The sequence below is a fragment of the Heptranchias perlo genome, chromosome 34, assembly GCF_035084215.1.
Source record: "Heptranchias perlo isolate sHepPer1 chromosome 34, sHepPer1.hap1, whole genome shotgun sequence".
NCBI lineage: Eukaryota > Metazoa > Chordata > Chondrichthyes > Hexanchiformes > Hexanchidae > Heptranchias > Heptranchias perlo.
In genome coordinates, this window is record NC_090358.1 from 10,855,358 (window position 1) to 10,871,780 (window position 16,423).

Here is a 16,423-nt window from a genome sequence, read left to right on the forward strand (position 1 = left end):
TTGCTCATTTGCTTATTATTACAATATACCTACTCATATATGGGCAGATGTGTTGAACATCTCCTGTCATTTCTAGTAGGATGTCCCGGAAGCGACCAAGGTGTTCAAGGAGCCAGTCGATCAGCTCCTGCTCTGTTTCCTGCCCCAGGAGACCCGAAGTTATGCTGGGGAGCTGCTGTAACTCGAGCTTCTGCCCCCTTCTCTCCTTCATTGCCATCCGTTTCCTCTTCCCCTCACCTCAGTGATGCTCCTATACAAGTGCTGTTGTTAATGGAAGGCTGCACTGCCCCAATATGTGTCTTAACCCTAATCGCAGAAGAGGGTTCTCACTCAATCAGCATGTATTTGTTTTTTGCCACACCTACCAACCTGAGGCTACTTTGAGGGAAACAGCCATTTTGAACTGTTCTATGCTGACAAGAAGGTGTGGAAGGTGTCCAAACTCATCTCATGTGGGCCCTTTACAGCCAGCAGACTTGCATCCCAATAGTCAGGGCTAGATCTGAACCAAGGTTTCAGGGGTGAAAGGGCAGTATCTAACCCACTCCACCTTCCAATTGCCCAAAATGATCACCCCCGCCCCGACAGTGGACAGTGCCCCACTATTTTTGGAGGCTGCTAAAACTGGAATTTGTTTCATGTAGTAACGTTGGTGTGGCAGGAGATGGCAGTGTTGCGCTCTGTGAATCAGTTTGTGATTGGTTCAGTCCAAACATTTATGGGATTGGTTAATGCAATAAATGGTTTAAAATTCGATGTGAAAAAATAGGTAATTAGGGAAAATTCACAAGAGGATTTGGAGAAGTTGACTGAACAAAGAAACAAAAAAACAAATGAAAGACAAAGGAGACTGACAAGAAGGGTCAGTGTCAAATAAACTTATTAGATAAATGACAGGAACAAGAGACCTATTAGGTGGGTCTATGGAAGGTTTGTTTGAGAAGTTCACAGAACAGTAATGAGGATTAAGACAAGCAGAAATGTGTGGAGCAAGAGGGGAGGCCTGAATGCTGTGACTGGTTTGTTTAAAAGATTTTATTGAAATTTCCAATAATGTACATTATTGTGAGTGTTCTATAACAAACCTCGCGCTGCATTCAGCTTCTGTGACAGTCCATCACATCCTTACTGGAAAATCTTTTAACCTGGTAAATGTCCACAGCTGGTAAGATCAGTATTACCAGGCGCTTCTCTCAACCCTTTCCACTGCATCAATGTCCATTTAAAGCAGAAGACATACAGAATTGTGCATTATATTGCAAACCTTCTCACCAGCAAATTACATAGGCTTATAATAACCAGCTTCAGTTCACACTCAATGGTCTTGAGGTCTGTCCCACTCCATAATTAGCCCAGCTGTTAACAGCTTCACACTGACTAGACACTGTCAGTGACTGACTGACTCACACCCATACTCTTATTCTTTTCACTCTTTGCTAATTGACACCCGTACAAACATGTACAAACATTTCCTGTTTCAAGTCCAATAGCCTGTCCACTTTTTTCCAATGTCATCAGTCTCCACGTGTATATAACATTTCGAATGTGTTAGTCCCTCCATGGACAGAATAGTTAGCAAACACGGCAACAGATCAGCAAAAGGCAATCTTCAAATATGAGATGGGTGGAGTGCAAAATAAATATACTCCTATAAGATGATAAGGAGGTGCAGCAAATAATTCTATAATTAGTTCTATGGAAATGTAGAGATTAACGCCAAATTGATACTTAAAAGGAAGACATCGGATAAAACTAGAGCTAACAATACTAAAAAAAAATCAAAAGGAATATAGAAAGTGTAGAGAGGAGGTGAAAAAGGAGATTAGAAGGGCTAAAAGGAACAAGGAAATAGTAAGCAGTTACAGCATATAAAAAGTAAAAGAATAGTTAGAGAGTAGAATTGCTGATGGATGAAGGGAAATCTAGTTGTGGGGGATGAAGGGTATGATGGCAAGAGTAGGCCCAAACACCCATGACTCCGCCGCTGTGACGGTGGCAGAACGAAAATGGTGATCCGCCGGTGACCTGTACTTTTGACCCCACCGAAGTATCTGAGGTCAGCACGGGGTCATGTAATTTAAATAAGTCTGGCCTTCCCCATACCACCGTGGATGCATATTGGGCACTTGCTAGAAGAGGGGGAGCAGAGCATGGTGCAGGAGAGCCGCAGAGCATTGAGGCCGCAGCCTGATTTTAAAAATGCAGCAGTGGGTGAGATCAGCCCCTGTATCTGAGGGTCAATCGAAATACTACTGTTTTTATTATTAGTCCAAGACCCAGGCGCCTCTGTGGGCCTCACTTCCGCCACTCCGTTGACCTGTATGTTGCCAGTGTCCAGATCACTTGGGGAAAGGGAGGCAGATGTTGCAGGAAATCCAGCAGGTGACACCATCACACTAGCCCTGCTTCCTTCTGGGCATCAGCCTTCAATATAGCAAATGGAACTTCTACCCACCCCCACTGGGAATTCCCAGCCTTCGATCTTCAGCGTGTACACCCAACATTTCTTGGTCCTGCTGCATTTACCACCCCACCTTTCCTCTCCCACCCCTTTTACACTAGAACTCTGCCCCAGGCTCTGAGGAAATTTGGAGACTTTAAATAAATATTTTGTGTCAGCTTTTACAAACGATGGAAGAGAGAATGTAGGTGTACTAGAGAACGGTATGGAACAACTGTTAATGATAAGTAAAAAAGGATTGGTACTGAAAAAATTAACAGGTGGACAAGTCAATAGGCCTTAACTGCATGCACCCTCGCCGACTGAAGGAAGTCAGTCAGGAGGTAGCAAAGGCTCTGACCACAATTTTTAAATTCTGATTAGATATGCAAATTGTAGAGGGACTGGATGATAGCCAATGTAACACCTTTGTTCAAGAAAGGAGATGTATAAACTAGGTGACTACAGATTACTTGGTCTAATGTCAGTTGTTGTCAAATTGTTTGATTCTATAATTCAAGATAAAGTAGTTAACATTTAGGAATGCATGGGTGGATCAAAGACAGCCAGCATAGATTTGTTGAATGTATGCCGTGTTTGACAAATTTAATAAAGTTTTTTGAAGAAGTGATGATTAGATAAAGTGAATTCAGTAGATGTAGTGCCTAAACATTTTTATAAGGCGTTCAATAAGATGGTTTACGCAAAGCTTGTTACAAAGATCTATGCATATGGATAGAAATTTGGTTGATGGACATGAAACAAAATGTTAGGGTTAATAGGTGTTGCTCGGATTGGCAAAGGGTTGGAAGTGGTGTACTCCAGGGGTCAGCGCTGGGTCCAATTTGTTCTCGATATATATAGATGATTTGGACTTAGGCATAGGGAGCTCAATATTGATATAAACTGATGACACAAAAGTAAGCAGTTTGGCAAACAACGAGAAGGACTGTAAAAGACTTCAGGAAGACGTAGATAGGTTAGTGGAATGGGCAGAGATGTGGAAGATGCAATGTATAGAAGTTATAACATGGAAATAGTGCTTTTAGCCCAACCAGTCCGTGTCGGCGTTTACCATCTATGTGAGCAAATACTTCTAATCACATTTACCCAGCCTGTCCCCATATCCCTTCAATCCATTTTCCTTCATCCACCTATCCAATCTAATCTTGAACTTTGACAGTTTCTGCCTCAACAACTAACACTGGAAGTGAATTCCACAGCCTCACAACTCTGCATGAGATAATATACTTTGAGAGGAAAACCAAGGAATGGGAGTATACACTCAATGAAAGATGCTGAAGGGTATGGATGAACAGAGTACTAGGGAGTTCAAATACATCATTTTCTGAAAGTGCAAATGCAGGTAGATAATGCCATTAAAAAAGGCCAACAGCATTTTGGGTTTCATAAATAGGAGCATAGAGTACAAGAGTAAAGAATTAATGATAAATTTGTACAAAGCATTGGTTACACTGCAGTTCGAGTATTGTGTGCAGTTTTTAGTGCTCCATTATGGTAAGGACATTAAAGCCATAGACAGCATACAGCATAGATTCACCAGGATCCGGCCCCTCTTATTTCCGCACTTAAAACATTTGTCACAATGAAGCCTTTTTTACCCAGAGTTAATTTGAAGGTTACTTGATTGACATCAACTGCTGCACATAATAACAGACTCAATAATGGGCCCCACTGAAGATGCCAATGGAATTGATTTTAATCCTACCTGTCCGAGGGAAACCGGGCAGTAGGCAGTTTAAAACCACAGGTTACTTACCCACTCGGAATTCAACCCTTTCACACCATCTCCAATATTAATTGCAAGGAATTTATGCAAATTGGGATCGTCAATTGGGCCCTGATGGCATTTTAACAGGGGCCGTCAGCTTCCCCGCCAGGCTGAAGCAGATGGACGGCTGGTGGGAAGGACGAAGAGGACCTCCAGCTAAGTCAAAAAATTCTGCGCTCCTCCTGGCCCCACAAGGTCATGCGCAGCCTGCCCTGCCTGGACGCCTCCTTCCCCTTCCCTCCCACTTGACCCTGCAAAAACCCCCTCCCCGTTACTGACTTGGAAGGCAGCGGATGGCCAAGGGCTGCCCGACCTCCACTTGCCGGCAACCACTCTACACCCTCTTCCCACCCATTCCAGGCATAAAGTGGACGGGCAGCATTTAAATGAGACCCGGAAGTTAAAATAGCTGAGGCATGAAACTTAGGCCTGTGAGTGTGTTTCACGCTCGTCTCCTCCCCCACTTCCCTGTCTACCTGGAACCTGCGTCGGGTTAAAATCTATCCCTCTGTGTCATAGTTACAAAATAATCTCTTGGGTGGTTTCTCAACAAACTTTCCCTATAATTGCCTCCAGTGCCAATACCTCAGCTACTTGAACTTCAAACTCAGGCCAGAAGAACATAATGGTAGTTTTATATCTATGAAATAGTGAGTTTCAGGGGATAGTTGGTGGCTCCTTCAGTCACTAATATCAGGACAATGTCTTCTGGGGACACATTGCACCCTGGGGTTTTGGTGTGAGCTATGATACAGCTATCGAAGGGATTGTTCAGGTTTACATACTTCATCTGTGGGTATGTAGATTGGACAGTTAATGACGATTTGTGATTGATTGACTAGAAGGACAGAGTTAAAGTAGGAAGATCCAGGATAGGCTTCTTCCTCCCTTATCAAATACCAAAGTGTCCCTACCTCTCCATCCAACCCTCTAATCAGGACCTGACAAAACACCAAACTCAGGCAGACTGATAGTGGGGCTTGAACCACAACCTGCTGGTTCATCCTCTGATCTGATCTGAGCTGGACCTGGGTGATTTCCTTCCACAAGGTCAGGAGAATGAGCGTCTATAATATAAAACACAGGGTGCAAGGAGCTAGTGAGAGACATCCACACTTTGTCAAGAAATCCCTTTATCAGACTGAGGATTATGGGGTAATTCAACTCTGCTGACGAGACTGCAGGGTCAGTGTTAAATGATTGTTTCTGATATTACAGAATCGATGCTTTATGGAAAATTAAACTTCCAATGAATCACCCAAATAAACCACTCAGCATTCAGGCTTTACCCCCAACCCTAGTTTGTGATTTATTTACATTAAGCCTCTATGGGCCATCTTACATTCTCTGACTCCAAAATCCGCAGCTGTTCCGGCAGACTTCCACTGTAAGGCCGGCAGAAGTCTGCCAGAACGGCCAAAAACTCAGTTAGGACCTGGATACGCTGAGTTTCAGCCTTGTGCCAATGTTTCAGTGATGGCTTTGTGGGAGCAATTTCTGCCCACCGTACATGGCCATCAACATAAGGGGGATGAGAGCCAGGGCAGGGAGTCCCCAAGGCCCTCAGTCAGGAACCCGTCTTAGCACTGGCATAGGAACATGGAAGTGAGGCTCACCTCGGGGTCCAAGCAGGGTCAGGGCCTGGATCACTGAAGATAACAGAGGTCAGTAAATTTTTTAAAGCAGTTCCTGAAACTAGAGCAGCTTGGACCATAATCTAACTGGCATCCTTTCCCAAGTTGGCCAACTTCCTCCCCAGTTTCCAGAAGCTTCGGACAAGGTGGGGAGGAGCGGGGGTTGGGGTGCTGTAGATGCGTCCCCATAAGTGCCAATGGCTCATACAGGCCCTTCCCCCTGAACACCGCGAACCTTGGCGGGGTAGGCTATGGAGTGCTGGGTTTGTGATCCCCACTGATTTTTGGGGCCTCTATGTACAGCCGAAATATAGTGATAAGCAGGATTCTGCAAAATAACTAGGAATTCAAGGACAGCAAAACACTGTGCAACATGCTAACATTGTCACAACTGAAGCAGTTAGTGCGGATAATGTCGAGATCGTCTCGGGAGAGTGAGAGATAAACTGCATTCACAAAGTTTTTGTTCTGTTCCAAATCTCTTTCTGTGTGGTATCACTGGTGTAAGGAATGGCTTTGGGGCAGTAGATCTTTTACCCAAGGTTGGGAGTCCATTCCCAGATTCTGTAATGGACAATCACTTCTTATCAACCTCAAGTTCATCCTCAGAGCTTGCATTGAGCTCGGCGGCAAGGTCGATAGGGTCATCATCTTCCTCGGTGCAGCTGTCTGTGGAATAATCAATCTCCTCTGGGCACGGGGGTTCATCATCTACACTCACATCGCTGTACAGACAAAAAATGAAGGAGAGAATCATTAGTTTCCTTTTCAATTGAAGAAGTAAAACCAAGGTTGCATTTGGTTGTGTGAAGCCTCTAGTGATGTTCTCTCCGTCACATTGTCAGGGTACCAATGAGAATGACCTTGGTCGATACTACAGCAGGATTTACTGAGGCTTTTGCAATAGTTCCAGGATTCCACAAGAGAAATGTAGAGTGTGTGGAAACTCACAGTGTATGTAGGGCAGCTGTGCCTTCCAAGTTATTTAAAAAAAATTGAAGTACCTCATTTTCAAATAGACCAGTTTCCATACTGCAATTGATTGCTCTGAGAAACTGATCGTTAAAATATGAAATGCCTTCCTCCAATGCCCTTAGCAACACCGGATGCCAGGGAAACACCGATGTCCTTTGTGCCCAGCATGGCTAGGGCACAAATACATCGTAAGGTGCATTTCCCTCACTTGCTTGACTTAATAATACCCCCGCGTCCAAGGACAACATAAACTCTAATGGGTGGGGAAAGGATATTTGATGTAGTAGACAGAGGGTATTCAAAGGTGCAGGCAACGGGTATCTGATGTGGTAGATAGAGGGTATCGAACAACAACAAGCATTTATACTTGCTGGCTGCTCCTAGTAAACTTAAATGAGCTTGTTTCTCTGATGGTAGCTTACAGGTTCTTTTAAAAACTTCTTCAAACTTGTATTTTGCAAAGCACTTAAACTACGTCCTTAATAAAACAAAATCCATGCTGTCACATTACTGTCAAATTTTGTAATAAAGTTGCTACAAGGGACAATCTTATTTATTACAACATTCATACGTTATGTTAAAAATCTTTTATTGGATTTCATAACTGCATCTGATGTTAAAAATAACACTCTGCTCCCTCATGGGTCTGGTTATTAAAGGCAGTTTGTAATTTGCAGAACAGGACGGTGCCAGGTCCCATTCCCAGCTTGCGCTGTTAGTTGATCTTAGCTATTGGGGCATTGCCCCTGGGTTAGGAAAAGAAAAATCAATCAGTGTGGATATGTGGGTGTTGGGTGAGGACAGGATGCTCCCACAGTCACACAGCCTGTCAACATTCATTAGACTCACATATCTAGAATGGCCATTTCGATGAGGTGCTGGAGGGTGACTGCTACCAGCTGAACCAGCAAGAGTCAGCACTTCAGGAGAGGAGAGGGAAATTGGTCAAAAAACATAAGGCTGATTTTCCTCCCACCTCCCCTCACGCCGGGTGTTATTCAGGCAGAGCGCACCCAGTGTATACTTCACCTGACCTGATAAGAATCCGCTTTTATTTCCAAATTCAGGTCATTTTAGAAGGCCAAACGCTCCCCCAGTGCAATGTTTGCCTCCTGGTAAGGCCATGTGCCTGGATACAGGGGAGGAAAGTCAATCATTGCTGCAGGCCTCAGAAGCCTGCAACAACAGCGATGGCTGTTGCCTATAGAGTTTTCTGGCAGCTTTCCAAAAAAAGTAGCCAGAAGATCTGCAGCCTCAAAAATCCAGTGCAGTGCCTGCAAAACAAACAGGCCAGTTATTTGTTTGGGCCTTTCAAGTCCTTGCTGCCTGCACCTCTCAGATCCTCTGTGTGAACAGGGCTGGGTGGAAGGCCTAAGTTGCAGTACGTGTGGACGCTTCACAGAATGGTCACCCGCCCTGAGCGAGCAATGCAAAGGGGCAAGAGACCCAACATCAAGGGTTTATGGCCCTTCTTCCTCTGCTTTGCACCCAGAAAACAAGTGTTCCCCAGGAGCATAACAGAGGACTGTTGGCTCCAATATTCTTTCAAAAATTGTCTGCACCAGGATGAGGGATGGCTGACACAGAAATTAGTCATTAGCCATTAGACTTCTCTTTCCATAGGGCCAGCAGGGTGAATATCTGGGCTGTAGGCCTTCTGGCTATTGTTTTTGGTCTGCAGCCAGAAGGCCCAAAGCTGTCAGCCATTACTGCAGCTGCAGGCCCGGGGTACACCAGACTGATTGAAATGGCCTGAACCCGCAAATTCAGGTTAGGTAAGGCAGAACCCATTAGAGCTGTGTTCTGCCTGACTTGCACACAGACTGGGAGTGGGGAAAGTTAGAAAAGTGGTCTTTCTTAGCTTATCAACAACCGAAGTAAGACCAACTAGCTTCTAACTTCCTGGCTTATCCTGTCTCCTTTTTTGAAGAGGGGAGTCACATTTCCTCAGATGTAAATCATCAAATCCCAGTGACTTGTCTACTTAAATTTGAGTAACTTGTTTAGTACCATCTCTCTTGAATAATAATCTTCACTAATTGTTCTTCACCCACTTCTATTGGTTCTACAACCCAATATCCAACTCCTCTGTGAAATTTGAGGGTAAGTTCTTATTTAGTATCCTGAGGCTTTTTAGTAAAGAGACAATGCCTCCTGTCCCTATAATTACCTGCATTCTAGTGCTCTGTGTATTACCCAGCATAACCCCCTTGTCCTCACTCTCTAGCTCCCCCAGGAGTGGATGTCTCTGAGTTTGAGAGAGATGGAGCGAGTGAGGTGCATGCTGCATAGTACTGCCATTGTTGGTTGCTGTGGGCCCTGCTTCTTGGTCTTGCACTACATCTAGAGGAGGCAAAGAAGAAGATAGGTTAGAATGGTTTTCTGAGAAACCGAGCTGACATATTACTTTCAGTAGGAATCACAAAAAAGAGTTTCTTGATATGGTTCACTAACAATTAGTAAAAAAGCACAGTAGGAAGAGATGCAGAACATCATGGAGAACCCTCCTACTTCTCCATCTCCAGCACCCTTGAAGGCCTCCCTCTCCAGGAAATGCAGCACATCCTCCTCACAAGGAATTGACGTCTCAGATTCAAGGGCCTACCACTTGTGGCCAACCCCTCCCTGCTGTAATGAACTGCTTTATCCTAGAAAAAGAAAGCAAAAGCACCAAATTAGCTACAACAACCATGACATGCAATAAAACCCATGTGTTATGCGCCTATTATAGTGTGGTGACCGGTGAATGGAATGCAACAAGCAACTACATTCCATAGGTGGCTTTTCATGGTATGAATGCATATCAGGTTGTAAGTAATGAAACTCTTCCAAGTGAAGACTGGGGGGGGGCAACTTTGACTTTGGGTGATAGAGTAAAACAGGTGATATTGATTCAGCCGCCGGTGGTTCACCTCTCCTGATTTAAAGCAGGAGAGATGTATAAGGTGTGGCTAAATCAATATCACCCATTTTACACTACCACCCAATCAAAATTACCCCCTGGGGATGTAAAAGACACTGCACCACCTTATGGTTATTGATGGTAAGTTATTGAAAGGGGGAGGTAACCGTAAGTGACAAACATGCTTAGTACACTGCATTCTTGGAAGTTGCGGTGGGCTTACCTTGGCTCTGTGATAGCGCTTTTTTCTCTGAGTCAGAAGCCCCACTCCTGGACTGGAGCACAAAATCTCGGCTGATACTTCAGTGTAGTACTGTGGGACTACTGAAATGTTGGAGGCTCCGTCTTTAGGATGTGATGTTAAACCAAGGTCACATCTGCCTGTTCAAGTGGATGTAAAAGTTCCTATGGTACTATTCAATGAAGACGTCCAACATTTTTTCCTCAACCAACACCACCAAAAAATACATTCACTGGTCATTTATTGCAATGCTGTTAGTAGGACCTTGCTGTGCACCAATTGCCTGCTGCTTTTGCCTACAAAAGAACAATGACTACATTTCAAAAGTAATTCTTTGGCTCACAGCTCTTTGGTACATTTTGAGAATGTGAAAAGTGCAATAAAATGCAAGTTCTTTCTTTCTTTTGCCTTGTGTTAAATGGTGGAATTGGCACTGCCTGACCTAGCTATAGGTAGACTGAGGCTAAATACAAGTGAGGCAGTTCAGTTCGCTTGACTGAAGGCTTTCCACAAACAGAAGATACAATAAAGAGACTGAAAGATACAGGTAGTCACCCCTAGTTAGATTCAACAGACAATGAAGAGTGATGAAATGAATAATCCAATTTTTACATGAGTTTACATTTTCCTGCCTTGCTCCCATGATGCTCTCACTTAAGACCAGGAATGTATCACTAACAGGAACCTATGTCTGCTATTGAATTGCTTAGTCTTTTCTACAGCTGATTTACTTTTGCAGCTTTTAAAATCACTTGAAAGATTCTACATGGGTTTTTACTGCTGAATAATAATCCCAGACAGGTCAGTAATCTCTGATTCTAACCTTTTCAAATGTTGTTTTCTGATGCATAAATTCTCTAAACTATGTAAATTCTACCCTTGTCACTATTGTATTTATCCAGATAGACCAGCTCATGTCAGTGAAGTGTTGGGCCCAAGGAGCAGGGAGAGCCTTTTGTAAATCTCATATCCTAGCACAGCCCTGAGTGCGCCCGACACTGCAAAGCCTGAACATAACTCACTTCTGACAGTCTCTTTAATTATGACATTTTCAGTAAAGCGGCTGACAGCATTAGAACTCTAGGTAAGAAGGGAAACCATTTTACAGTGTTTTGTCTTCATGCTGTGTGCAAGGGGTGCACACTCTGAGTGAGATTCAGTATTTAACAGTAATGAACTTGAAACCTTTAAGGAGTTTGATGCCTAATGTGATGTCATTAATTTCTCAGAGCTCAATGATCTCCTAAATTTACTTTGCATAATTTTTGTTCTGCATCCAAATGTCGGGGGCAGAAGTGGAGCATTGTATATTTCATAAATATTAAACAGTTGGGATAAATTTCCATTATTTGCTGTGGAACTATTAACTCCAATCACCTCAACTGCTACAGAATTCTAAACTTCACTGACCCATGTCACTCAGGCCCTGCCTCATTGGGAGCACCGACGCCATGGATGACTGTTGAAAATGCACCACCTGAAATGTTAACTTGTGGGGATGTAATCTTCAAATTAGAGCTAGGCCATTTAGGAGCGAAATCAGGAAGCACTTTTTTACACAAAGGGTGAGAGAAATTTAGAACTCTCCCCCAAAAGGTTGTGGATACTGGAACATTTGGGAACTTTCAAGACTGAGATGGATAGATTTTGTTAGGTATGGGTATCAAGGGATATGGAACAAAGGCAGAAAAATGGAGTTGAGGCGCAGATCAGTCATGATTTAATTGAATGGTGGAGCAGGCTCGAGGGGCAGAATGGCCTCCTCCTGTTGCTAATGTTCCTATGTTTCTCTATTGGGTGCTGTTTGGCTTGCTGTGTATTACCAGCAGTTTCTATTTTTATATGTCAGAGAGGTAGATCTGACCATTATCTACTGTTTGATGAAAATCCACAACACACAATTACTGCAAGGAACTCTACACAAAATCAGTTCCTGAACAGCAACTTAAAATCATAAAGACGGGGAAATGGGATAACTCAGAAACACCAGAAAATACATCTCTCTGATTTATGATTACATAGCTACCCAGAACAATTCAAGTCTAATAACTTGCTGGTGTTTATGTGACTGTTTCTATTGACAGCTTCATATTGTTGGATAAGGTGACTGACGTTGCCAAAGAATTTGAAACCAATCGTGTTTCTCCATTGTAGATCGGCTGCTTCAAAAGTCGCCGCAGTCAGGTCCAGGTCCACGCATGGGGCAGCAAGCGATGTTCTGACATAACGTGTTGACAACTGGGCGTGTGATTATCTCATCATAAGACCAAACATCTTTAATGCTGATGAAACAGCCTTTTTTTTTACAACCTGCTCCCAGGCAGCTCTGATCAACAAAAAACGCTAAGCAGCAAATTACCATCATGGCTTATGCTGGCATGGCTGGGGGGAAAATAAAGCTGCTGGTGATTGGAATAGCAAAAACCCTTGATGTTTTCCTGATGTTGTTACTCTGCCTGTAACCTACAGAAATAACAAAAAGGCATGGATGATTGGTGCTGTATTTGAGCAGTGGCTGCATCACTTTGCCTGAAGCCTAACATCACAAGGCAGAAAAGTCATCTTATAGAATCATAGAAATTACAACATGGAAACAGGCCCTTCGGCCCAACATGTCCATGTCGCCCAGTTTATACCACTAAGCTAGTCTCAATTGCCTGCACTTGGCCCATATCCCTCTATACCCATCTTACCCATGTAACTGTCCAAATGCTTTTTAAAAGACAAAATTGTACCCGCCTCTACTACTGCCTCTGGCAGCTCGTTCCAGACACTCACCACCCTTTGAGTGAAAAAATTGCCCCTCTGGACCCTTTTGTATCTCTCCCCTCTCACCTTAAATCTATGCCCCCTCGTTATAGACTCCCCTACCTTTGGGAAAAGATTTTGACTATCGACCTTATCTATGCCCCTCATTAGTTTATAGACTTCTATAGGATCACCCCTTAACCTCCTACTATCCAGGGAAAAAATTCCCAGTCTACCTAACCTCTCCCTATAAGTCAAACCATCAAGTCCCGGTGGCATCCTAGTAAATCTTTTCTGCACTCTTTCTAGTTTAATAATATCCTTTCTATAATAGGGTGACCAAAACTGTACACAGTATTCCAAGTGTGGCCTTACTAATGTCTTGTACAACTTCATCAAGACATCCCAACTCCTGTATTCAATGTTCTGACCAATGAAACCAAGCATGCCGAATGCCTTCTTCACCACCCTATCCACCTGTGACTCCACTTTCAAGGAGCTATGAACCTGTACTCCTAGATCTCTTTGTTCTATAACTTTCCCCAACATCCTACCATTAACGGAGTAGGTCCTGGCCCGATTCGATCTACCAAAATGCATCACCTCACATTTATCTAAATTAAACTCCATCTGCCATTCATCGGCCCACTGGCCCAATTTATCAAGATCCCGTTGCAATCCTAGATAACCTTCTTCACTGTCCACAATGCCACCAATCTTGGTGTCATCTGCAAACTTACTAACCATGCCTCCTAAATTCTCATCCAAATCATTAACATAAATAACAAATAACAGCGGACCCAGCACCGATCCCTGAGGCAAACCGCTGGACACAGGCCTCCAGTTTGAAAAACAACCCTCTGTCTTCTGTCGTCAAGCCAATTTTGTATCCAATTGGCTACCTCACCTTGGATCCCGTGAGATTTAACCTTAGGTAACAACCTACCATGCGGTACCTTGTCAAAGGCTTTGCTGAAGTCCATGTAGACCACGTCTGCTGCACAGCCCTCATCTATCTTCTTGGTTACCCCTTCAAAAAACTCAATCAAATTCGTGAGACATGATTTTCCTCTCACAAAACCATGCTGACTGATCCTAATCAGTCCCTGCCTCTCCAAATGCCTGTAGATCCTGTCCCTCAGAATACCCTCTAACAACTGCACGTTCCCCTCCAAGTCACACACCATCCCGACTTGGAAATATATCGCCGTTCCTTCATTGTCGCTGGGTCAAAATCATGGAACTCCCTTCCTAACAGCATTGTGGGAGAACCGTCACCACACGGACTGCAGCGGTTCAAGAAGGCGGCTCACCACCACCTTCTCGAGGGCAATTAGGGATGGGCAATAAATGCCGGCCTTGCCAGCGACGCCCACATCCCGTGAACGAATAAAAAAAAACTTACCCACTACAGATGTCAGGCTCACTGGTCTGTAGTTCCCAGGCTTTTCCCTGCCGCCCTTCTTAAACAAAGGCACAACATTTGCTACCCTCCAATCTTCAGGCACCTCACCTGTAGCTGTCGATGATTCAAAAATCTCTGCTAGGGGACCCGCAATTTCATCCCTAACCTCCCATGACGTCCTGGGATACATTTCATCAGGTCCCGGAGATTTATCTACCTTGATGCGTGTTAAGACTTCCAGCACCTCCCTCTCTGTAATATGTACACTCCTCAAGACATCACTATTTATTTCCCCAAGTTCCCTAACATCCATGCCTTTCTCAACCGTAAATACCGATGTGAAATATTCATTCAGGATCTCACCCATCTCTTGTGGTTCCGCACATAGATGACCTTGTTGATCTTGATGGTTAATAACAGTGGTACTCTCATGTGCCTACATCTAAATGCAACACAATTAATACTTTTACCACCAAACATGACGTCCTTGATACAGCCAATGGATGCTGGTGTGATGACAGGGAATATTTGGTGTGAAAAATCATTGCCAAAAATGATTCTCACCTGTCATTTTCATTAGATGTTCTGCAGGAAATCCACACCATGCCTTCATCATGGAGATTCCACTGCCAACTGCTTTTGGTAATGCAACTTCATCCCACCAGCAGAGGAAGCAACTGCATCTGACACAATGAAGGATATCATACAGCACCGACAGCTAGCATTGAAGCAGTAAACCTCTGATGGCTTGAGTTCTCTTGTGACTGACAGCAGTTATGATTTTTGAATCCATTGTTGGTGTTGATAAAGAAGTACTGGGGGTGAAAATGGTCAAGGCCAGTAGCGTAAAATGAACTGATAGCGAATTGGCAGTTCAATTGTCTTTAACATCGAAGCCAATGGAAAAGAAAATCAGGGATAGTTTAAAATGAGCTGCTGGTTCGCTTTCAGCCCGTTTTTGAACTACTGACATTGATCAATTTCATTCCCCAGATGTCTGGATTGCTGACCAACTGGAAACTGTTGATCTGCGCAGAAGGATACAGCTATTACTGGGAGTGAGGGTGAGAAACAGGATCAAGCAAGTGGATCCAGTGAGCAGAGGAACCAGTACCCTCCATGGTTGTAGCATCTAATTATGTGCAATTACTGTGGAAGTGGATGACAACTAAGTCAGATGTCCTGATGGAACTTATCTCTGTGCTAAACAGAGCTGACAATTTTGTGGACTAATGTGGACGAAAACTACAATCACTGAATATTTTGCGAAGTGACTGAACTTTGCAAAGTTTGCACAGCACTCGGCATGGACACGACGGGCCGAATGGCCTCTTTCTGTGCTGTAACTTTCTATGATTCTATGATTTGCCTTTCAATAGTTGCTTTGATGTTTTATGGCATTTTTGAAGTGTTTCTGTAGTGTTTTCATGTGCAATTTCATTCAAATTGCTTATTTCAAACCACTTGGTAATTCAAATTTTTTTGAGCAAAAAGCTACTTTGAATTAAGAGAGGCAGACTGAGTCCATGAAATCTAAATGCACTGATCACTTCAGTAAAACATGCCTCGCAGCCAAGTCTTGAAGGTGAAAGCGTACAAACAGCAGCATCTGGCCACCAGCCCACACAAATATTGCCACTTGTTGAATACAGACTCAGCAAATATTCTCATCTCTCGTATAATGCAGAGAGAGCAATTTCATTCCTCCGTTTCTTCAATTATTTGTAGAATTTGTGGATCAAACAGTGCAGAGGATCCAATGGATTTCTATTAACCTCTGACAGGGGCCAATCCAGCTTAGCAACCATCTGCATGCTTGTAAAGAGTTAGAAAACAATTATTATTTTGCTCAGTGCCAGTTCATGGGAGTCCTTAGAATAGGACCTTAGACTCAGCTTAGTGCTATGTGGTAGGAGTCCCCGGAATGGGGCCTTAGAGTTGGCTCAGTACCAGACAGTAGAAATCGTTGGAACGGGACCTCAAACTCAGCAATTCTGACCCAATGTCATTCTATTGAGCAGGAGTTAAACAGATACTGTCACAACTTTCATTCATTTGTTTTACACATATAACAACTCCTACAAGATGCTTTGTTCCTGTGAGGTCTTTTACTCCAAGAAATACTGCATATGTGTGGGCTCTTCTACATGATAAATGTTTGATACAGCTCCTTTGATATTTTTGTGAATCAAATTTATGAAGCAGTGAAATGTCAGCAATTTCTGGAGCAAATCAAAGTAACAGCATCGAACCTGGATCTCAGGATCAAACTGAGCTGCATCTGAG

General features: G+C 43.5%; 1 protein-coding gene across 1 annotated transcript in view; it reads right to left on the reverse strand.

Moving 5' to 3' along the window:
* Positions 1-1,017: 1,017 nt before the first annotated feature.
* LOC137301780 (cytosolic carboxypeptidase 4) overlaps positions 1,018-16,423 on the reverse strand; it is a 166,208-nt gene continuing 150,802 nt past the window's right edge. The window contains exon 23 of the mRNA XM_067971410.1: positions 1,018-6,591. Coding sequence (XP_067827511.1) covers positions 6,444-6,591 — 148 coding nt within the window. The 3' untranslated portion in view covers positions 1,018-6,443. The remainder of the gene's footprint in view (positions 6,592-16,423) is intronic.